General features: G+C 29.5%; 1 protein-coding gene across 1 annotated transcript in view; it reads right to left on the bottom strand.

The window, feature by feature from the left end:
* Positions 1-25,957, bottom strand: part of LOC107450819 (RYamide receptor) — a 117,913-nt gene that overhangs the window by 2,371 nt on the left and 89,585 nt on the right. The window contains exons 3-5 of the mRNA XM_043043079.2: positions 21,331-21,523; positions 4,293-4,448; positions 747-968 (exon numbers count right to left, since the gene is read on the bottom strand). Of these exons, the coding sequence (XP_042899013.1) occupies positions 747-968; positions 4,293-4,448; positions 21,331-21,523 (571 nt within the window). The remainder of the gene's footprint in view (positions 1-746; positions 969-4,292; positions 4,449-21,330; positions 21,524-25,957) is intronic.

Here is a 25,957-nt window from a genome sequence, read left to right as displayed (position 1 = left end):
ATTTTAAACTGTTATAATTTTTTGTCCTGAAAATGCTCTGTCGAACGATTGAGTTGTCGGACAATTTGGTTAAGTCGTCAGTTGTACCAAAGCTCAGTGTTACCACTATTAAAATTTTCGATAATAATTCTAAACTGTCACAGTTTTTAGTCCTGAAAATGGTTTATATCCTGGTACATATAGCGCCTGGTAATGACTTACATAGGTTTTTGTCCTGGGACAACAGGGAGATTTCGCACTTTTACGTTAGCTTCCGTGCGCTCCCGTATGTAAGATTGAAGCAACTGCGCATGATCAATTTATATTTTAGATGCTACGCATCTTTACGTTATGTTCGCGTGATTTACGCTACTGAGGCAAAGAAGCTAGCTGTTTATCGTTGTTACATGTTGTTTTCTGTTTAAGCCCACCTTCGAACTAAAAACATGGACATAGAATGCGAATTTGAGGAAATGTATTAATTAAATTTAGAAATGAATCTTGTGATCTTGCAACAATTGGTTCATTCAATAAATAAGTACTTTTGTTGGCTTTTATTTAACATTATTTTTGTTAGCATTATGTTTGTTAGCATTATGTTTGTCGAAATCTTCCTAATTAAGTTGAGTCATCAGTTGCACCAGATCTCAGCGTTACCATTATTAAAGTATTAACCCAACCATTATTAAACCAACGAATAAAACAAATCGCTACAGTATCACAAAATATTCATGTTTTACATACTTTATATCACTATTAGAACTTACTCTGAAGTTATCACTCATAAAACAATACACAAGAGGATTTACAAAGCTGTTGGCCATAGAAAGCCAATGGCAACTGAGAAATGCAGCTGCAAATCCTGGAAAATCTTCATCCCGTATCGGCATCACTAGGTCGGGAACGAAGTATACCATTAATCCAAAAATGTGTATTGGAAGCCAGCAAAGAGCAAACAATATCACTATAGTTGCCATCATTTTAACCACCTAAATACAGCGAACAGAAAAAAGATCATAAATTTCTAATCTTTAAATAAAGTGAGCTTGAAATTCTTTCAAAAATTAAATATAGTTATCTTAGTATTTCTTTTTTCATAAGTAAAACAACTGATATGCTTTTAATTTTTTATTCATATTGTACATAAGCAGTTTGGAACTCTACCTGTTCGATAACCAAAGGGGTAACACAGTTATTCAGATTTAAAAATTTATTATCTTATTATACCCAAGATTATCTTAATTTAAAAGCCTAAAAATTTCAAATCGAAATAAATTTCTAGCTAGAAAATTTTTGACTGGAAAAGTTGAAAAATCGTCTCCAATTTATAAAATCCAGGATTGGGTGAAACATTTTATAGTATAAAATAATAAAACTATACATTTTTATTATTCCATTACAATAGATAATCTATTGATTGGATTTTTTCAGATACATAATTTATAGATTAAACAAAGTGTTTCCACCGCAAATTGGAGAAGTCTGAGCCGTTAATTATTCAGTGTATATCTTGATGATTATCACAACTTAATTTTTTTTATTGTCAAATCTGAATTCGTCGGAAAAAAGCATGTTTATTCAGAAATCTCTGTTTCTTGTTCTATTTTCTTATTTCTTGTTTCTTGTTCTCTGTTTCATTGTTTGATTCTCTGCCTACAGTTGTCTAATAAATCTTTTTTTCAAAAAAATCGTCGTTTAAGAAAAATTGGAAAAACTTTCAATTCAGCTATTAAATTATAATTACAATGTTAAGAATGTGTAAAATATCGTTTAATGCCACCTAAAACATTTAGTTGTCGCTGTCAAACTTTTTACAGGATCTTGATATGTAGTATATAAAATATAGGAAATATAATATTTTCTCATTATAATATTATTTTATTTTGATTGACACGGATATCTTGCTCCTTCAAAATAAACGAAGTAGTTAAATCGCAAAGTTTTTATCCTTAAAAATAAGACTTATTATCAAAATAGGAATATAGAATACTAATGAGTTAAAAGTAAATCTATTTAGCACCTGTAATTCATTTATCTAACTAGCAATGCTCAAATCTTTCAACCGACGGGTACTTAATTACTTCTGAAAGTAAGGGAAGGGTTTGATATTAGTGATAAAATTGGTTAATGTTAAACTTTTATCACAAACTTAATTGTTCTTACGTCAAATGGGATAGAAAGCGTGATAAGAACATGAACTTATGGCAATTTATTTCCATTTATTACTTCATTATAATTACTGATTTCATTAAAATTTTAATGTCATTTTAACCTGCTCTAAAAGAGGAAAAATTGAAGCAGCCATTTGAAACTAGCAGTAGAATGCATTTATTTCTTATAAAATGGAATTAGGTTAAACAATAAATCAACATTTTTCTAATAGAAATATTTAATAACCCATTTCTGACCAGAGTACTTGTAAAAGGTATGATTCCTTCCTTAAAAAGTGGAAAAAAGTGGTAGCACATTTGCTTCATTGATAGGCTTTATTGGGATATCCAGGGGCTATCTATAGATGTGATGTGATATCCTGGTTGGTAGGGCGTTTGGCCCATGTTCAAGAGGTCGTGAGTTTGATCCCCCACCCCGGCTGAAGACTTCGCGTGTACAAATTGGTGACTGGTGCATGCTAAATCTCTCCGGGTCACAATGTCCTGCAAGTTCCCATAACAAATCATTGAGGATACTGGATATGAGATCGATCAATCACTGGTTCAGGACAAAATTACGATTTGCAGATGGGTGGATGTTGTGTGAATGCGTTCTTCTTGTAAAACGGGCTGCAACGTATGTGTGTGGCAGAAGCTGAATTCTAGGCCCTAGATTGCGCCACTGGAGCACACAAAAAAGCGCACCACTTTTTCTAAAAAATTGGCTTGTTATCATTAACAAGTGGCAACTAGATAGTTCAGGCAATTATATTGTATTAATAATATAAATACTTATCTTTGCATGTAAGGTCAAAAACTCTGTGAATTTTTAAAGCTAAAGTGGTAGGTAAAAGAAAAATATATCCACTTACTGTAAGCAAAGATATTCTACCACTTTTAAAGCAGAGCGCTAACAGGTTAAGGTAAAATACAGAAAAAACTAAGCACAAACAGGGTATAAAATTAAGTACTTCTTATTAGAATGCATGCTTGTTTCAGCCGGCATCTGTTTTATGAATTCCGTCAGGAAAATTTAAAACCTTATATTAAACATAACAGACTAACACAATTTTTCATTGCTATCAGTGTATTTTTATTCCCTTTCAATTCATATGAATGGATCCAGTTTTCCTACATCAATTTCCATATTTTTTTAAAGGTAATCAGAATAAAATTAAAAGAAGTTTTGTTTTCCTATCAAACATATTTGTATCCTTAATTAAAAAGTATTCATCTGTATTTTTCATTTTTCTTACGTAGTCTTCTACAATTACGTTTTTGATTTTGAATTAATTTCTAATGTTAATAATTAATTAATTGCTTTCTAAATTTGGAATTTAGCACTGAAAGTGTTGATCCATTATTATAACTTAGTTCTACGGTTTTACCTTATTACGCTACAATTTAATCAATCATTTTCTAATAATTATTTTTGTTTCTCTAATTTAAAGGTGAAAATTACCTCTACTATTACATTTTTGATTTTGTTTGATTTCGAAATTAAGAATTTAGGAGGATTGTTTTTAATATTATTATTATTAGAATAATGTAATTCTAATTTGCATTTTAAGATAAACTTTTTTGAATCGATATCTAAACTAATTGAACATTTTACAATTATTAGTTTTTGGTAAATTCCATTAATATACTATTGTAAATTACAGTTTAAGATATTCGTTTAACGATTAAGAAGTTAACGATCAGTTTCATGCACAATGTGATGCATGCACAAATTTTATTCAATATGTCATCATGTTTGGTAGTCCAAAATATTAAGTTACTGTTATGTAGTCATTAAATTTGTTAAAACAACATATATTTAATTTGATATGTTATTTAATGTCTAATGTCACGAAACAACAAAACTCCTAGTCTTTAAATATAAATTTATTGTGCTATAAGGCAAAAATGTCATTAAAAATTGGTAAATGAATTAATTATCACTTTGGTATGATGTGGCACAATGATTGCTGAAGCATCTAACCTGCTACTGTCAATGTAAAATTCAAATTGACAAGGAAAAAAAAACACCCACCCACAAAAACTAATAATGAAAAAATATGCCCCAAACTCATGTGAAAGCATCTGTAACCTAACGCTTTTACAAGTTATTTTAATATTTATTACGTAATGTGTGTTCAAAATGAATAGTTTGTGAAATACCTTCATTTTAGCTACCAGTTGCTGTCTATCTCTTGACGCATCGGCGTTTCCTGGAGTAGTGTGAGCCCACATCCTTACTCCTATGCTACCATACGTATAACTTAAAATCAACATTGGTACAAGAAATGTTAAAAAGAATACAACTGATGTGTACACCTGAAAAATAAAAAAAACTTTGAAAATCCTACTTAAAATAAAATTTATATCACATGTTATTGTTTGTTAATTTACCTAATGGTTTGCATTACAAGAAAGCAAAATTGAAATTTTCATATTGAATAAACCTATGAAGAGTTATGATCATAAAAGGATTAATATTAAGATGGAACCAAACTTTGTACTTAACTATCTTTGCATATACTTAATTTTAATATTACAATGAAATCGGTTCGCATCTATGAACAAAGGGGCTACCATCTCCTGTTCGCCATCGCTCACCAATTCCAAAACTGCCTTCGCAGTTTCGATTAGGAGGCATTGAGATTCATGCTTGCTTCTCAAGTATTTTTCATAAGTATACATAAACTATAGCTGATAGTAAGTAATGTTAGTCCCATTAACTTTGACTATTAATAAGTAGAGCCAGTCATGTTAGTTATAACTAGTAATTGGTAACTTTAGTGACGTTAGCTACGACCATTAATAAGTAGCGTTAGTAACGTAGCTACGACTATTTATAAGTAGCGTCAGTCACGTTAACTATAACTATTAATAAGTAGCGTTAGTTAGATTAACTGCAGCTAATAAGTAGTATTAGTCAGGTTAATTATAACTTTTTATTAAGTAGCATCTGTCAATTAACTGTTTATTTTGAACAAAAAACTATAAAAAGGAATTCTTACTTAAGTAATTTATAAACTCTTCAAACATGATTTATTTCGACCAGGTACGGCCTGAATATTGTTTTAAACTGGTAGTTAAATTTTGAAAAATATACATACTTTGAAATATTCATATGTGCTAAAAATAATTTAATTTTGTTTATCGTGGTGTGAAGGACTTTAAAATTGATTTTATGAAAGTAATTGGAAGTTAACTTTAGGAAATTTGAAGCAGTTTTGAGAAAAGTTCATCACAATTCTCTCGTTTTTTCAGGTTGTGGGTACCCTGTATTTGGTGAGGTACTTTAATGGGTACCTTGGGTCTGACGAGGTTAACCTATTCCGGATAAGTATCATACACGAGCTTGTCACAACAACCTATAAAAATAGCCCTGCTCTGAAGGGACATCTACTTCTTCTTCAAAAGATGAGAAAAGTAAGAAAATGAATCAGGGGACAATATATAAATGGCAAATTTAAATGTCAACATTGAATAAACCTTTATTAAAATTGAAACGGAAATGACTCAACCAATCCCTCCCGCATCCCTTATATCGAATGTTATACGAGCAATGGCTATAGTATGTAGTTATAACTGCTAATCATTAGCAAGCAGTTTCAGATAATTTACATATTCTGAAGAAAGAATAACAATAAAATGTTTTTACTACCAGGCTGGCTTTTCAGGACAAATAAGACAAATAGCAGCCTTGCTTTAGTTATTAATTTGTGATTTTTTTAAAAGGAAATAATAAGATTTGTTGGTTTTCCAAGATTTTTTTACTTTTTTCATAGAAATATCTAGGTAGATCGCATTTTTTATGCTTTTAAAATAAAACTCGTTTTAACAGAAAGATTTTTGAAGAATCGTATTTACCATTTCCTACAGCTGAAAAAATTGAGAAAAGAGAAGACTTTCTACTTATTCTTTTTGCAAGTTACAGAGAAATATCATAAATATTTAAAACTTATTAAATGAAGTTGCAGGGTTTGAACAAAAGTATGGAAACACTTCGATTCTAATTCTATGTAAGTAATCTCTCTTTCAGCTGCTTATGTTTTCGAAGATTTTACATCGAAAAAAATGATAGCATAATACGTATTCATGCTTGAAGCCTTTAGAAATGCTTTTCATTTTCACGTATCCAAAATTCGAATGAAACTAAATGAAGAGAGGAAGTTAATTAGTCTCTTTAGTTTTAATACTATAATTAAGTCTTTTTAGTTTTAATACCAGCAATTTTGAAAACATTCTGTAGGATAGCTATATTTATATTATAATGCTTACCTAATTAAAGCGGTATTAAAAAATGAAAGAAGCTTTTAAACCCTTCATTTGGGTCGATGTAAGTTTCTCTTGGGTGAAAAGAACACCATTTCTTAGAGCTTTAAGCATGATCTTTCAATTCGTATAAACAGTTTTGCTAGGTAAAATCTTTCAAAACATTTGCAGTCAAATGAACGATTATTTATATAGATTTAGTTTATAAGTATTTTCGTAATTCTGTCTTACCCCAGCATAGTATATTGATATATTATAATCGAATTTTGAATGAATAATGAGATTTTTAATTCAGAATATTGTTTCCGAAGTTTGTTTTAACTCTTTAGTGGGCCATTTATTTCTAGTAAAGGTTTATTTCTAGTAAACAGTAATTTTAGTTTAAAAATAATTCCAGCATTATCTGTGTTTTTATAAGTATCAAATAATTAAATAATCTGTTTCATGACTTGAGCATACTAACCCGTGACGAAAACCGGACTCGACTTGCACCGACCGCAGTGCAGACGTGAAATATCTTCAGTGGTAGATGGATCATAGGTTAGAGTCCCCTTGCCGTCAGGCTAACAGTGGGAGGTTCTGGCGGTCTTCCTCTCCATGAAACGCAAATACGTGTTAGCTCCATCAAAAAGTTCTCCACGAAGTCAAAATTTCTCCCAATACTCGATCCATGAGTTTCCTTGTCTTCTGGATTGGGTTCAAAATTACAAGGCTACGGAGTTGAACATAAGTAGTCGTAAACCCATGAAAATTAGGTCGGCTGTTCAACGACGGTTATAATATAAAATAAAACATTTTAAAAGACTCAACACGACTTAACTGCAACATAGTGGTGTATCACGTAAGCCTTTGAATTATTTATGAGTAAAATTATTTATAAGTATACTATGTACAAGTGCTTAAAAACCCTATAAATTGATTTGACTAAACCAAGAATGATATTTTAAAAAACAAGAGCAAATTGCCGTTTCTGGTTCAAGATTTTCCCTATTTTTCAAGTAAATATTTTTATTTTAAAAAATCGTGATATTTTTCTTTTGACACAGCAATTGTAGAGCCTGACGCAATAAAGAGATAACTCACACTTTTTCAAAGACCACCAACTGTTTATAAATATTATTTTCAGATAGGTACTTTAGAAGTTTCATAGTTTCCCAGGGTAACAGCACAATAACAAAAACATCATTTGACATAGTGAAAAAATGTAACATTTTCCCTCGTAAACGTTTGCATGAACAACGTGGCTTATTATTATATTGCCTCAAGTTCTTTAAAGATCACTAATAATACCCAACTCTATCATAAATATGTCAGTTTTTAGCAAAAACTTTATAAACATGAAACTGAGGAGTAAATAGTAATTCCAAAATATATTTTCATCTGTAATTTGAATTTTATCAATTTAGTTTAACAAGTTTCCTGCATTAAATGAAATCCCTTCAACTACTTCAAAAACTTAAACTCTGAAATCATCAAAATCAATTGAGTAGTTAATTCTATAGCATAGTCCATTAATATTATACCACTAAAATATTATTTTCAATATCCCATTTATGCTTGAACACACTATATATTCCTTATAGATGGTTGCCCTAATATTCATCATTAAAGTTAAGAACGTACAATATTAATAAATTAATATAATCGTATATAATGATAAGCTTATATATTAGTGTAATTTAATAAAGTGAAGACCGTCGATAATCAGTTTTATTAATGAATGTTGCTTGCACAAACATTAAGCCTAACTCATCATAAGGACATTTTGAACGCCAAAAACTATTTTTGTCAAACAAACTGTGGAGAGAGCAATAAGTTTCAAATATTTACACGCTCGCTTGCTTCGACTAGTTGATTTTTCATACTGTGGGGAAAAAAAACAGCATTCCCTCTCATTATCTGTTCACTATTGGTTTATCGACAAGGGAGCTATTTTGAGAGAAGGAATGAAGTGTTTCCACTTATAAACCAAAAAAACAAAAAAATATTCTTTTCTTACATTTGAAGAGTATTGTTATAGATAAAAACTTGTTTTAGATGAAAAGTTTTTTTAATTTTTTATTTCGAAAAGGTTAAAAAATTCAGAATCGGTTTAATGTAGGTATCTAAAATAAATCTGCAGTTAAAAATAAGGGTCATCGTTTTCGATTTCCCTATATTACGCCAAAATAATTAAAATAATTTGAGTTTTTTAGTTAATAAATATATTTGAAAAAAATTATTAGCCCACTATATTAATGACTAATATATAAATTTGATATCAAAGTTTTTTAAATTTAAGAGTTTGCTAAGCTATCAAACATATCCATTAGCTTTAGTAATTGATTTATTACCACTTTATGTTAATATTTAGTTAATCTGCAGTTGCCATGCATTATGAAAATAAGAAGAGTATGTTAACTGTGCTTTATAAATGAGAATGATTCATTATAAATTAACCCTTTAGTGGATCACTTATTTCTAGTAAACGTTGGTTAAAATACTATTATGTATGGCTATCAGAGTTGGCATGAATATGGCTGACAAGTGAGTATGGTTGCAAAACTTATTAGGTTGCTGAACTTACTAATCTGAAGGGGAAAAAATAGATCGAATGTAATTAAGTGCAGCCAGAATTATCACTGGTCTCAAAAGCTGCTGTTCCAGTGATATTGATCTTTCTAAAGCTGATTTTTCCGGCTTTTTTCCTGAAAGTAGAAGCAAATTTTCCTAAGTACATTGCTAAGCTTAAGACGTTTTGGGCCATGGAATAGAACATAAAACTCTTTATCAAGTTCAACAAATAACTAGTGGTTGAAAAAGGATATCCCTTTCGGAGGATAATGTGAAAGCAGGGCTTGACGGACATTGATGCTGACTCCTGTCGCCCTTTCAATCTTTTGATTCCCACTATATCGCTTGGTAATGTAACTTTTCTTGTAGACTTGAAAGTGAGTTTTATCAAGCACCATGAGTTGTAACAACAATCGACCCTCCATGTGTCATAAATAAAATCCTTTTATGAGCCTCGATAATCTACACTGACTGCAGAAAATTTAACTTACGAGGAACGGGAAGTGGTATTTGCTTAAAAATAAGTAGAGTCAACATACCGACTTAGAAACTTGGACCATAGTATTTCATTCAGCTCAGTATTTCACTCAGAACTTATTGTTCTAAAATAAGCTTTCCTTTCCTTCCTTTATTTATTAAAACTGGCTACCAGGGCCGCGCAGCGCCCCCTATCCCATACATCATGATATATTTTTAAAATACATTGAGTTAAAAATCATATTGGGTTTAGCATCATTATGGTAGCTATACAATAATTTAAATACTTTGATTAATAAATTAAAAGTTGAGGATTGAAGTTTTAAAATTAATAAGAGTATTTTAAATCACTTAACAAATCTATTGAAAAATGTTTATACAATTAATAAAATAAATATTAAGAGTTTTTTAGAGTTAATATGAAAGTTCAGATTTTATAATTTTATTTATACAATTTCCATCTGCTCTAGACTATGGTTGATACACCGTATGCTGATTCACTAAGAAATTTCTAAGATTCACTAATATCGATGATTTACTAAGAACGATGATACACTGATGGATGATACTCTGATCGATGATTTGCTGATCGATGATTCACCTAAAATAAGCTTTGAGCCTTGCTTTGGACTTTTGCATACCTGATATGTGGATATTGACTGGTAGCAAAAGCTCATTTCGATACTTGAGGGACTGGCTATGGGTCCTAGATAGGTTGCGACATGATATCATTTCCAAATTGGATTTTTTGGCTCAGATAAGCCCTGTGTGATTGTGGTGAATCTCATGTGGGTGGTAATGGGAACAAAATTGTGGATCTTCTTGCTAGGGTAGAGAACTTCTCGCTGTTCCCTAAACATTATAATTGTTCCTATTAAAGACATTAAACAAGAGTTTTAAGAGCATTTTCAGATCCATAATTTTCTCTTGTTTTAATACTTATCTTAATTTCCGACTAATAAATTCTAGTTGAACTTATAGTGTTCTTATATTCCAGTTATCTATGAACAAAAATACCAATTCTGTTTTAAAGCACGTTCCTAAAAGAAGTCTTATTTTCTGGAAAATAATGTAAATATGTCTTCTTTTGTAGTAAGAAGAAACGAAAGAAATTTAAAGTATTCCGATAAGCTGATCCCAAAACTTTTTTTAAACTAACAAAACGTGCGGAGTTTTTAAATAGGTGTGTTTTGTCACACAGGAATTTCACAATTTGATGGCCTTTTTCAGTTGCTTCGAAACTAATGTGGCTCACAAAAGAACCAAAACTAAGAAAATTTATAAAATATTTTCAATGATACTCCCTATTGAAGCCTTTATTAATGCTCAAAACTTTCATTATAGTTCCCAAAACAATGGTTTAACATTTAAAAAACAAAAAATAATTATTTAATTTAAAAGTTACATGATTCAGAAAATATTTTAAAAAGTTAAATAAATTAACGAAATTAATTTATCACACATTATTTATCACAAATTGAAAAAAACTGCAGGTTTAGAAGTAAAATTCCAAATTTTCATAAAAGAAGTTTTTTTTTTCCATTTCAAGGAACAGTTAGGAATTCTTAAACATAAGTAGTATCGAAAAATTTACTAAGAGTTTTAAAATATTTTCGCATTTGTAAGAAAGTTTTTATTAAAAATATGCGGGTGAATGACTTACAATCGATTCGAAAAAAAGATAAATAAAGACACAAAGATTTAAAAACTATTGCACATAAACTTGTAATTGCTTAGTCATCTGACTTATGGATTTAATTAATCGAAACTTTCAACAGCTAAACAATTTTTAGAATTCCGTTTAATCTCCGTTTTACGTAGTCAAGTTTTTGAAAGCATAAAATGCTGGTAATTAAAACATCTCTTTTATTCTCTTAATAAAAAAGCAATAACTTTTTTTACAGTTAAAACTGCTAATTCTTAGAAAGAACATGTTAATTTAATTTGTTAAAAAATCTAGTCCAATAACAAGTAGTACAAGTTAAAATTTTATTTGCCTATTCTGCCCTTATTTGCTAGATATAAATTTTTTGTTTTTAACTTCTTAAGTTTCTAGAACATTTGATTTAATCTTTAATCTTTGTTTTAACAAAAATTATCCACTTGAGAGAATAAATCTGTTTTATCAGAGCCCCTCCATATAACCAGATTCCGTTTATAAATTATTCCACAAAAAAGAGTGTTTTCTAATATTGTATCAATTTAGTGAAAGCAAATTATATCAATACAATAATGTGAGGATTTTACAAAAAAGTTACAACAAATAAAATAGAACACAAAAAGTAAAAATATCACGTAAAAACAGAAAATAAAATATAAAGAAAAACGGAATAAAACATGAAATCAAATCTATAAAGTTAGTAGTGAATCCAAATGAACGCACATGAATGGGAAATTTTTCAAGAATGATTTAAAATATTTTCGTAACAAGATTGTCAGATTGCAAAAAATGAAAACAAAATCGCAAATTGAGCTAATAGCGTAACTAGAGGAGTTTTGTATTAAAGTGCGTTTTTACTGCAATACTGAAGTGCGTTTGTTTTGATAATTACCAAGGATGGGCCCGAAAATGGATGTGCGCAGGGTAATATTATTCTGGATAATTTAAGGAAGTTGACAATTAATAATTTTAGAAAAGAAATATTTATTTAAGAAAAAAATATAATAAAATAAAAAAGAGGAAGAAACATGAACTGCCTGTTTTGCCCATAATTTTAGCCACGGATTTGCCCGAAATGGATTTGCACATGGAAAAGTTATATAAATTAACAAAGAAATATTTTTAGTAAGTAATTTTAGCCATGGATTTGCCCGAAATGGATTTGCACATGGACAAATTATATAAATTAACAAAGAAATATTTTTAGTATATAATTTTAGCCACGGATTTGCCCGAAATGGATTTGCACATAGGAAAATTATATAAATTAACAAAGAAAATTTTTAGTAAATAATTCTAGCCACGGATTTGCCCCAAATGGATTAGCACCTGTTGAAATTATATAAATTAACAGACATTGTTTAGTAAATAATTTAAGCCACGGATTTGCCCGAAATGGATTTGCACACGAAAAAATTATATAAATTAACAAAGAAATTTTTAGTAAATAATTTTGGCCACGGATTTGCCCGAAATGGATTTGAAACATGGAAAAATTACATAAATTAACAAAGAAAATTTTAGTAAATATATCTACAATAATATACGATTAACTCAATGATTTTATATAGAATTTTATTACTTTAGTTGGGTATCCATTGTTTTTTATCAAATTCTGAAAGAGCTTATCTATTTGCTTTTTGGATAAAAAAATATTATTACATATTCTTCTAATTCTATTCATTTCATCATTTAAAGTGGTATTTAAATAAATAGATGTTCCTAGAAACATGAGAATTCCAAGTAATTAGTTCATTTATATTAAAATTAAAACCATTTTTTTATCGTATATATATATGTATATGTATATATGTATATANAAATGGTTAATGTCTATATATATATATATATATATATATATATATATTTGAGATTTCTTTCGGTTTAAACTTTTTATTTATTCAAGTTCCGGCAATTCAAGAAATTATAATATGAAATGTCAAAATTTCTTAGTGCGACTTTTTTTTTGTTCTTAGGATGTGTTAAATTCTACGTAAAAAACAAAACTAGTATACAAACTTCAAAAACATTTGTTTTTACTGAAAATCATTGCAAATTATTTAGTCTATTAACTTCATTACTATCTCAGAAATAGCTGCTGGGAAACTTTCATCTCAATCAGAAGAACGATTTATACAAACCAAATCGGAAGTTCTTCCTCCGTTATGGTTATGTGGACAATTTCCCGGAGAAAAACATCTCAGAATAAGGTTATTTTTCACATTCCCCTAGAGCTATGGATGGCCGCATGTATTGGGGATATAGTAAGCGCAGTCACGTACAGCTTAATAGAGGACTATTGGTTCGTGAGCCGAATTGAAGTGAAAAATCTCTTTTTTTCTCTTTAAAATTTATCTCATAGAAGAAAGCTTTCAAAACTGTTTAAGCTGTGTGAATTTTATAAAGGCTATTTTCCTTTATTTTTAAATTACTAAGACGGTAGGCAAAAATTTCAGGTAGTAGCTAGCAAGAGTTAGGAGTAAGTTTCAAAAGGAATTCTGAAATCACCAAATCTGGTAAAGGCAAAACTTTAAGGAAATCAAGATGTGTCATGCTTCGAAATATTCGAATTTGTTTCTGGAATAAAATTCTTATTTTATCATCAGGACAATTATGCTTATTATCGTTTCATATGGTATTCACTGATTAATTTTGCGGATTAAATTTAATTTTCGAAAGTTAAAACATTTTAATTAATGAAATATTAATGAGGTTAGTAGAAGAAGATACCAAGTGAGATGTAAAAAAGAGCAAAGTTTGAGTCTAAAGTATTGCTATAAGTAAGCTGTGGATCAAATTACGGTAAATATTACTGGTACTTGGGGCTTATTCCTTACCGTAAAAATCATTTATGCCGAAACATGTTACCGCACAAAATTCTGATGTACAGTAATTTCTACAGTAATAATTACCTTACACTGAATCAATGTAATTAAATAAATATTACTGTAAAAGACAGCGATAATTATCCTTACAGTAATAATGACCATTCATTACAGTCCCCATAATTATTACAATTTTTAAAAGTTGAAACTTTTATAAATAAATTATTGAAGTGGTTAGTAGAAGTAGGTAATAAATGATCTGCTAAAAAAGTGCAAATTTCATAAGTACGCTAAAAAAGTACGCTGTTAAGATTTTACTAAAATTGTTTGCTTTTTTTGCGGAAGTTTTATGTATAAATACTTGTAATTAACATAAAACTATTTAAATGTTTATAAGAACTAATCATTAATATTCAACTCAGAAATATATTATTAATATCATACTTATGCTAGCAACTCCTTTTTAATCTCATATAATGCTCAATGGTCACCAAACTTAGCAAATAAAAAAATATACTGACCACACTCAGCTATTCAGATCTAAATAATTATTTATCAACTATATAGTTCATTTAATTATTAGTACAAAAAGTGTAAGTTAAAGAAAATTTCACAGGGAAATTTTATACTATACGAAATATTATATAGTAAAATTTTCGAAATTTTAATTGTTTTAAATTAAAAAAATTAACAAGAATTTTCAAGTCAATATCCTTCTCTTTTGTAAGTTTTCAAAAGTAATTAAAAGTAAAGTAGTCGCCACTTAGTGTCAAGTTTAAGTTACAAAAGGAGAGTAAGAAGAAAAATTATCTCAGACACATGACACTGTTAATAAAGTAACAGTATCGTGATAGCCAGCAAAAAAATATAACTCAAACTGTTCTAAGAGAATGACCACAAGAATAATAAATAAAGTAATCTATTTACTTAAAAAAAAATTTCCCTGAAATTTTAAATATTTTTCGTAAGCGTCAGTTACTGAATTAATTATGACGAAACTTTGATTTCAGGGATTAAAATTACCAGAAAAATACACGTGTACTTTTCTCTGTAGTTCAAATATTTGAAAAGTTTCTGAATTTAAAAAGTAAATTTTCTTTCCTTGGAAAATATTTTTATATGCTCCCACAGAATAAAAACAATTATCTATATACATAATAATAAACGCGGCTGTGTGTGTGTCTGTAAACACAATATATCGCCCCAGAAGCCTCGCCCAGGCACGAAACTCGGCACATAATTGTGTTTTAACATAATGAAGAAGTATTTTTTTTCTTTTTCAAAAATTTTGATTAGTTATTTAGTTATCAGTCATTTTGTAAGTCTATGCTTTTCGTCTGCTTTTTCGTCTTCAAAGAGCCATATTCAAAAAACTATTAAAAAATGCATATACTTTTCCCCACTCTTATAAATGTATGCTAATGCGAACCTCACAATTGAAATATTAATTTTCGACAACTTAAACCAATAATATACGAAGGAATTAATAATTTAATTGTAAAGTTCGCATTAGTTTACATTTATTAAAGTGGAGAAAAGTTTAACTTTTGTATTAAAAATGTGGCAACATATTCGATACGTAAATAGAACGCTTCGCTTTGATATATTTGTCGCTGTTCATAATTGTTATAATAAGTTTTTCTTCTTCTTTCCACGCTCTATTTTTTTTTCTTAAGCGAAGACGATAATTTTTGTAGCGATATAGAAATAGAAATTGATACCATAAAAAATTATATAGAAATAGAAATTGATACCATAAAAAATTAATTCGTTTCCGTGTTCTTTTCATGTATTTAGCATTTTAGTTTTTTTCTTCTTAAGCGTTGTAGCTATATAATATATAAAATGGGAATTTAATTGTTTTTAAATCAACGATCACACTTACCTTGGATCTCTTTGGTTTTTCAATTCTTTATTTCCTGCTATGTTTTAAAAAACTTTATTTGTGAAAACCTTTAGCGTGGCGGACAGCTAGCCGCCTTAGGCGGCTAGTGAGTAATAAATATAAGTCACTAAAAGAGAAATATTAAGTAAAAATATTAGTTGTAACTCATTAGCTTAATTGCATCCTTACATCTAAATTTTGTAGACAAACTATTGTAGTTTATAAAATAATAACGCCAACACATGGCCTTGTACTTAATCTTCTTAGATCCTACTAGTTAACTTATTGTATTATAGTGCCGTCAGTAGTTTTGCTACGTAATTGAAAAGTTATCCCGTTGCGGAAAATTAACAATGACCAAAAATTTTCATCAATTTCTCCGCTCTCTGATATATTGGTGAAAGCGTTTCCTCTCTTTACTTTAAGGACTTCAGGGCTTAAAAAAAAATTAGTAATGAATATAAATAATTATAAGAAAAATTTTGAATTAGGAAATATTAACTGTAATTTATAAGCCTGATTGCAACTAGATAGTATTATATCCAAATTTTGTAGAAACTATTATATGTTAATAAGAACACCAACAAACCATAAGAATTTGTTAGGGTAGGCTATAGTTGAGAAGTGACATTTTTATGTCAAAAATTCCTAAATTCCAGAATTTTGTGCCGTGTTTATAAAGTTAATCTTCACAATTATCAATAACATCAAATAAAAAATAAAATCTAAAATCATTGGTAATAGGCACTTTATTACTAATATTTGAATTCATTTGAGTCAATTAAAATGGGGAACAATTTTTTTGTAATTATACAAGTAATTCATGTTACCTAATTCAGATGTTGGGATTTTAAATCTGAAATTAGGTTTGGTTCGAAAGCTAAATTTTTTTTTTCGAAATGGTATCTTTATTTTTTTCTTAATTTTTATTTTTTGTCTGAATGAATGATAAGCTTATAAAGTTTTTTTTTTGCAGTACAATATGTATATAGCTTTATATAAACGCAAATAATTAAAATAAAATAAAATAGCAAAACTTTTAATAGGAAAATGCAAAAGCCTTCATCAGGACACATCCCTTTTGATTAATGCAATATTTCTGAATAAAGAATAATTATCTTAAGATAAAATATACTCTTTATAATATGTAGTATAGGTTTATATACACACATACTCTTATCTGCACCTTTGAAAAAATAAAACATATGACTTTAAAAAAAAATTAATAACGTATTAACGTATCGCATCATTAACTGTATTATCGCCATCTTCCTTCCACGTTTAATGTAACAGAGAAGTGGAGACATTCAGTAGTAACTCGAGTAAAGGAATCCTGGTTAGGAATATATTATTGAATTGCATAATAAAAGTTATTCCTCTTGGAAAGAAACCGATTGCAGATTTAAAATCAGCGAAGTGAAAGTATATTAGAACTTTTCAAAAATTTCACGCAACATAAAAAAGAAAAAACATTTTCGTCAGTGTTGTCAGTATAAAATTTAGTATCAGTACATTGCTATATAAACGTAATGTATGCATGATTTTTATTTCATGCTTAAAAGTTGAATATTAATGTACTTCTAATAAATCTAATTATTGATTACGTAAAAGCCAATACGATTGAGCAAAAAGGACTATTAATAGTTGTGAAATTGATTAATTTTGTCAAAAAACTTGTTTGCAGAATAAGAAACATCAATTTTTACAATCAATGTAAACATATTAAAACATTGAAATTCGAAAAATATGAAGGTAATTTATAAAGATTATAAATGAACAGATAAGAGTGAGTTTTAATAAATAACGGAATAATGTTCATTAATCTTATGTATAAAAAAGCACACTTGAGATCTTTTTTTAGAGATTAGTATTCGGTTTACTTTAAATTAAAGTGAAAGTTTAATTGTAATCTATGAACTAATTCTCCAATTTCTGCATGATTCACAAAATTAGGAGAATCATAATTAGTTAAATGTATAGAAGTTATGAAAATGCTTAGTTAATTGGAAATTGCATTTTGAGGATTTAATATCAATTAGCATACTATCTCTTATGGGAGAAATCTACTGACTGCTTGCGTTTCTAAATCTTAATTGAGGGATATCAAGTTCATGAAGGACTGTAGTTTAATAATCATAGGTACTAGCGATTTTACAGGAAAGTTAATGGGCTAAATTACATTCTCCGCCCTAGCAAGTTTTCAAGTTATACTTCAAGAAAATATTTTGATATGCTTAGTTGGCTAATATATTTACCTATATTAAAAGGGAAAATTTTGTAAATACAGCATATTGTTTCTGAATAGGTATGGAGGTAAATAAATCATACCAATTAACTAAAATTGTTTAAAGGTTTCTGGATAACTATTTGAAGTTATCAATTATTAAGTGTTTTAGTGCCTGAATTCATTTGACATTGAGCATAGATAATGCCCTTTATTTCACAAAAGATATTTTGATAAAACTTTAGTTTTAAAGGACCAATTAATATTTTTTAAAGGTGAACGCACCTTTTTACTAGCATACCTTTATTAATTAAAATATCTTTATACTTTCCATATGAAATCTTTGGGGGCATCTTTGCACTTATATAAGGGCCTTAAATATAATTTTAAGAAGCTAATGTACTCAGTGCATTATGGGGCAAAAAATTGCATTTTTTTTCTACTTAGAAACTTTTTCTTCTTGGATTCATTTTCAAATTTTGATACCTGATTTAAGAAAAATATAATTTTTCAAGAAGAAACCATTAATATAATTGGTTTTTTACAATTTCTATTTAAAGAGCAAAACTAAGAAATTTGTTCAAATCTAATTTCTGATAATACATTAGAAATATACAACAGAATTACTTATCAAAAAATATTCAGTAAGATGAGAGTCCATTAACTTCACTGGTACAAATGCAGTTTCTTTTTACGTGATGCAGGCTGCATCACTTTTAAAAAAAAAGATGCAACAGTACTAGTTTGGCATCAATTTGGCGGTATTTGCGCCAACTTTCCTGGACAATGGGATTTTAAACAAGTACTAATTTTTTTATAAAATTTGCTAGTAGGAATATTTTTTTTCTCTTGACAGAAAACATTATTTTATGCTTAGAGATATGCTGAATTCTAACTAAAATATTATTACTTGTCAAAATAGAAAAAAAATTGTTTTAATAAGCATTAGTAATAGTTAATACAGGAAATTTCAGTTTCATAAACATACGAAACCAAACACTGCGAAACCTAATGCTAATTTTATCAAATATAAAATTCTAATCAAGTTGGAATAGCAGGAAATATTTTTATTGATGTGCATGGCGAGTAGCTGTGAGTTTAAAACATCAGTTAAATTTGATTGAAATATAAAAAAAGTATCTTTATGCAAAAACATTTTTTAAATATCTTAACAAAAAAATGTTTTTTACATTAAGAAAAAAGCTAGAGCACTTTTAAATCCCTCCAAAATTAGTTTACTCAGAGTTTCATAAAAAAGTAATATAAGACTAAGATTGTTGTTCTGTTATTCAACATTTATTTCGATACTTAAAGTAAAAGGCAAAGTAGATTATTCAGCTTAATGCACTTCTGTTTTTTTTTTTTTTTTGTTGAAAAAAATGTGTTTTTAAAAAATTTGTCCGATCTAGCAAAGCTAACAAAATAAAAATCCTTTCCGTGTAAAAGAAGAAAAAAAAGAAAAATTACGCTGTTTTGTAAAAAGATTATAATTAAAAATAAGAGAATACGAAAAAAGCTGTTCATTTCATTACTCTAAGTACAGCAAAAAAATGTTTTTGAATTGTTTAACGAATCAAATAAATGGTAAAAGAGATAATAAAAATCGAAAGGAAGAGCTTATATCTCATAAAAGGGAAAGAGAAAACCATAATTTTAAAATCTTTAAGGAAAATACTAGTAGTGTTATGCATGGCTAAAATACAATTAAAATTTTTTTAAGTTCAATGTATATTTGACTATTAGAGAAAATTTATTCTTCCCAATCTTGTATTGATTTCTTTTTTCAAAAACTTTCTAGATTAATATTAAGCATTTACTTTTACTGAATACATTGATTAAAACTACTCTTCATCTTTCAAAAATTAAATTTTAAAGCAAAGCAGTGAAGAAATAATTAAAAAGGAATAAAGGCATTTTAAAATTTTAGATATTGCTTTTTTTTGTATTTTACATGGTAATTTTAAAGAAAATGGGAGAAAGCAAAATATCCTTTTTGGAGTAAAGCAAAAGCTTTAAGCTTAAAAATAATAGCCGCTTCTTATTCACTATTGTATGCATGTTTCATAACGAAAAATTTACATGAGGGTTGCCAAAAATAGCCATGTGAGACTGGGTGAGAAGCAAAGTAGCTATTGCTGATTGAATATTATATATATATAAGTTCAAAATATAGAGAAACAAGTGAAAAATTACAGAACAATGAATATATATATATATANAATATATATAATTTTCTTTTCTTTTTTTTTTTTTAAACATGAATGTAGGAAAAATTCAAGCCCATGTTGTTTATCAGGAAGTAAAATGTAAATTTACAACTGTCGTTGAACAGTCGACCCAATTTTGTGGGTTCAAGATTGCTAATGTTCAACTCCAATACCTTGTAGTTTTGAACCAAATCCAGAAGACAAGGGAACTCCTGGATCAAGTGTTGGGGGAAATTTGCTTTTTTAGAAGTTTTGATGAAACTAACCCGCATTTGAGTTACATGGGGAGAAGGACCACGAGAACCTCTCACTGTAAGCCTGATGGCAAGAGACTCTAACCCATGATCCGTCTATCCCTGAGGATATTTCACATCAGCAGTGTGGTCGATGCAAGCCGCATGCGGAATTCGTATCGACCAGCCATGGTTATGATTCGAACCCGGTAAACCTCATTGGAAGGCAAACGCTCTATCCCCTGAGCCATCGCGGCTCAGGAAGTTCATTTTTAGTATGCGCTGCTGTAAGAATAAGTCATTAATTTCTTTTAGTACGGAATCAAAAACACTTCATTGTTAGGATCACTTTGCAAGTACATTGCTTACAAAATACAAAACTATGTTTAATAAACTTTGTTTTTGATAAAACAGTTTGATTTATCTCACCTGATATAAATAATTGAATATGTTAAGCCAGAACTCAAATAATTTTACTTACAAAATACAAATTTAAGCAAAATTTCCCGAATAATTGCTGAGAAATCCAATTTTAAAAAAGTGTATTTTGTGTCAGGTATGTTTATTCAGAAAACATACGTTTTTGTTCTAAATTTTCTAACTTAAAATATCGTCTTCACTAATTAATTAGAATATTTGAGTTCATTACTTAGAACCATTAAGATCGAGTCCACGAACGTGAAGATCCGATCATTAAATCAAAATCATTGTTGAAGACTGAGTATTTATTTTCCGCTCTGGACATCATACTATTTTTAGAAAACATACACTTGCCTAAATGCAAATTTATGTACAGGTCAAGTTATGAATTCCGTTAGGATTTCAAGAATCAATATGAATATAAATCAGTTTTATGAAAATATGGACTTACTTTTCCATCTAATTCATCCCATATCTCATTGCAATCATACACCTCTTGTCCTCCAACTAAAAATCTTTCGGCTTTTCCATGAACTAGTTGAAAGCTTGAAAGTGCAATAGAACAGAGCCAGATCAGAAAAATTATCATTCGACCTCGAACTTTTGTCCATCGTCCACTCAGTGGGTATATAATAGCGTAATACCTGAAAATATATATAAAGATATTTTAAACTGTGTATAATGTTATGAGAGTTTTGATTCAAATCGTGCCTCAAATTAATAATAATAAACGAAAGTGTTTGACTTAATAAATGAAAAAATCATAATTGTTAGCAATCGGCTAAAAATATATATTTAAAAAAAGCAGTACGTTTGAAGGCTAGGGGTAATGTAATGAATGATAAGTCACATTTTCCAAATCGTCGAGTTAACAGTTTTGAAAAAGTACAGCGTGTGCGAAAAAGCAAAAAAAAAAGTGTAGGTATATAATTTTTTGTATCATTTTAAAAAATATAATTTTACAATGAAAAAAGAAATTTGAGCGACGTTGGTCGAATAGTTCCTGAGAAATCAAATTTTGAAAAAGTCATATTTTGAAAATTTGATTTTTCAGGAACTACTCGACCGAATTCGCTCAAACTTTGTATTTTGCCATGTAAAAATACAATTTTTAAACTAATGCAAAAAATTGTATACCTTACAATTCAAAAATAAATTATTAACCATTTTAATCAAAATAATAAATATTTATTAATAGTTATTTCTGGCACTAAATTATCTTTAGGTAAACGAATTTTATAATTGTGTGTAAAATATTTTTAATTCACTTAAGCGATTCTCCAGATACGCAAAAAGTAAAATTAACATAAAGGGGTTCAATCTTTGGAGCGCTTTCCTGACCAAACTATTGGATTCATATTTCCCAGATTGCGACTATCCCCTTTATTTTGGGGGTAAGACATCTGAATCCGTCGAAAAAAAGGTATGTTTATTCAGAGGAAGTTCGTTTTTATGTCTGATTTCGAAATTTAAAATATCATTTGAACTTATTAATTAGCATATTTGATATCAATCCCTTGAACCATTAAGAATGAGTCCTAGAACGCGAAGATCCAATCATTAGATTAAAAGTTACTCAGGGTGGTCCTTTTATTTGGCTCAATGTACATCATGATCTCCATGTATGTTTAGGTTATTCACTCGCTAAGCACGATCATAAGCTATAAAAGTTATTAATTTAAGGTCATAATTATTTATAAGTATAGCGCATTATATTCGATTATTCAGTAACTATGCTATAGTAGTTTGTAAAATTTCTACTGTTTATTAACTAACATGGAAAGAATAGGCACATTTGTGAAAATGAGTTATGATTTTTTTCATTTTAACTATAATTGATATTTTGATTTACACCGAAGAGCCATTACATTATGCCCACCCTGCTAATAACATGTAGGACCACCTTTAATCCTCAAAATTGCTAGCACCCGCCGTGGTATTGATTCCACAAGGTGCTGATAGGTAGTCTGAGGTATCTGGTACCCAGCACTCACCAACTGGTCCTGAAATTCCCTCAATTCAATCATGCTAGCTGGGCAGCACGAATTTGGTTTTCCAAGTGAGACCACAAATGCTCTATTGGATTAAGGTCAGGTGAATTTGGGGACCAAGACATGACTTGAAAGTCACTGGAATGTTCCTCGAATCAATCCATGACGATTCGACCCTTATTACATGGTGCATTATCCTGTTTGTAAACACCATCCCCAGCAGGAAAAACTGTTGCCATGAATGGGTGAACCTGGTCTACAATTATGTTCAAGTAGCTTACAGACGTCAGGGATTGTTCTATGAGAATTAAGGGTCCTAATGTGCCCCATGAAAACATTGTTCCTGGGCGAGAAACCATGAAAACCTGGGCGAGCCCATTGTTATAGATGGAGGGTGGTCATAATGTAATGGCTCTTCGGTGTATATTAAACGGCAAAAAAAGACAAAATTTTGCAAAATCCAGATATTTGACATGCACTTAAAACAGCTTTAAAATATTTTCAAAAAGCATTTCTATCAAATACTGAAAGGCTTAAAACTCCCTATTAAACTTATGAACCAAAAACCTGAAACTGTGACTTCTGTACCAGACAAATGGGAATTCATCTTCAGAGCTCAGTTTCAGAACATTTTCCCACGGAAGAAATGCTTTATTTTAAAGTCCATCATAAATTAGATAATATTCTATATTTACTCTCGATCATCATTTTAAACTAGTAAATTGCGGCTTTTCAAATTCATACATTCCCTGTTTCTATTTCCGTATCACAATCATTTATATATTCCTTTCTATGTATTCATTTTCAATCATTTTACTCATGCATTACAGATCTTAAACTGTATTTGGCACTTATAAATTTTATTATGCTATCTTTAATTCATTCCTAAAGTCTTTCTTTGAATTTTGTTATTTTACATAGATAGTTTATGGTAAACTATTTTGGAACTCTTGAGAACCCATCGAAACATTGAGTTATGAATGGGGATGATAGAATGGGTTTACTCATTTGGCTTAAATTTACCCTTGTATATGCAGGATTTCATGTGCAGGAAGCATGGTTTCAGACGGAAAATAAAGCGCATTAGCGTGATTTCATATGTAAATAAAAACAGCTACATTACAAATATGTTATAATGGATTTACGAATTTCTTGTTTCTCTAAAATAAAGTTGTAGAATATAATTCCTGCTTTAAACCAAAACGTCTAGTCTGTCTCCTTTTAGGGAAATCCTTTTAAGAAAAATGCACATGAAAGGAAGTCCCATAAGTCATTTCATTTCTGTTATTTAAATTTTTTTGTTCATTTATTTCTGTATTTATCAATTCAGTTGCACATAATATCATTCCTTAATTTATTCATCTCATTGGTCAGAAAAATCAGTTCAACATTGAATCATGATTCAGCATCTATCCTTTTAAAAAAAAAAGTCTTGAGGCCCTCTTCTGACGTCATAGTAATGGTGTGACTATTATTATTAATATTTTTTTTTTACTTCCCGGGTTTGTTTGTATATGTGACCGGCAAAGTATGAAATGCCGGCATTATATATAATGCCTGATGCTATTTAGGCAAAGTACGAAATTAGCGTCCTGATGAGGTTATTACGTAAATGATGTGCATGTTACTGTGAATGACCGAAACCGGTGAATGTTAACACTCACATAGTCGCTTTGGTGAATGTCCGAAATATTTATTACATCCGATTTCATATTAATTTATTCGCGGATATAATTACATTTATTCGATATTTTAATACTTACTGACGATAGATTCGAAGAAACATCAGTGTTTGGAGTATCGGGCAAATGCATACCGGGCAGTGGTCCTTGCCCTCAAAAAACTTCAGTGTAGGGTATACCGGGCAAATATATACCGGGCAATGGTTTTTTGAGGTCAAATGCCATAGACCGGTATACATTTGCCCGGTATAACCTACACTGATGTTTTTTTAAAGTCAAGGGCCACTGCCCGGTGTACATTTGCCTGATACTTCAAACACTGATGTTTTTTAAGGTCAAGGCCCACTGCCCGGTATACATTCGCCCAGTATACTCTACACTGATGTTTTTTTAAGGTCAAGTGCCATTGTCCGGTACATATTTGCCCGGTATATCCTACACTGATGTTTTTTTTAAGGTCAAGTAGCATTGCCCGGTACATATTTGCCCGGTACATATTTGCCCGATACTCCAAACACTGATGTTTCTTCTAATCTATCGTCAATAAGTATTAAAATATCGAATAAATGTAATTATACCCGCGAATAAATTAATATCAAATCGAATGTAATAAATATTTCGGACATGCACCAAAGCGACTATGTGATTGTCAAGATTCACCGGTGAAAGCCAACAATCACCGGTTTCGGTCATTCACAGTAACATGCCCATCATTTACATAATAACCTCATCAGGACGTTTATTTTATACTTTGCCTAAATAGCATCCGGAATTATATATAATGCCTAGGCAATGTGTGAAATTTAAATCATTTCATACTTTGCCGGCTAGTTTTAGGCATTATATATAATGCCGGATTTCATAATTTGCCGGTAACATAATATACTCGGAAGACTCAGTTATTCTGAATTTAATTCTTGTGTTGTATTTCTGCGAAAAAAATGTGCTCTTCATTTTTTAAAATAACAGATGGAGATATGAAAAAAAAGCACTTTGGGAAGTTATCCTACATTGACATGCAATTACCTGATAGTTCAAATTTTATTTCCCTTGCAATATAAAATTTTCATATCTGAATAATTGACTAAACATTGGGCTGATTTTTCTGAAGGTTTATAAATAACATTTGCAATTGATCTAACATGTAGAATAAGAAGCAATAGTGATCAGACGAAAACGCAGAATTTGATTTATCAAATCCAGATTTTTGGCATTGCTAGGACGCATTCAAAGATTAAATGATAATACAAATCTAAGAAAACTTTTAAATTGGAAACTTTTCAACTTGAGACCAAGAGGAAGACCTGAAAAGAGATGGTTGGATGATGCCACAAAACATCTTATCAAAATGAAGGTGAAAAACTGGAAATTGAGAACTAAAATTAGGAAAGTTTGGAGCGATATT

This window comes from Parasteatoda tepidariorum, chromosome 5, assembly GCF_043381705.1.
Source record: "Parasteatoda tepidariorum isolate YZ-2023 chromosome 5, CAS_Ptep_4.0, whole genome shotgun sequence".
Classification (NCBI taxonomy): domain Eukaryota; kingdom Metazoa; phylum Arthropoda; class Arachnida; order Araneae; family Theridiidae; genus Parasteatoda; species Parasteatoda tepidariorum.
The sequence above is the reverse complement of the archived record's forward strand: the minus strand, read 5'-3'. Positions and strand labels throughout refer to the sequence as shown.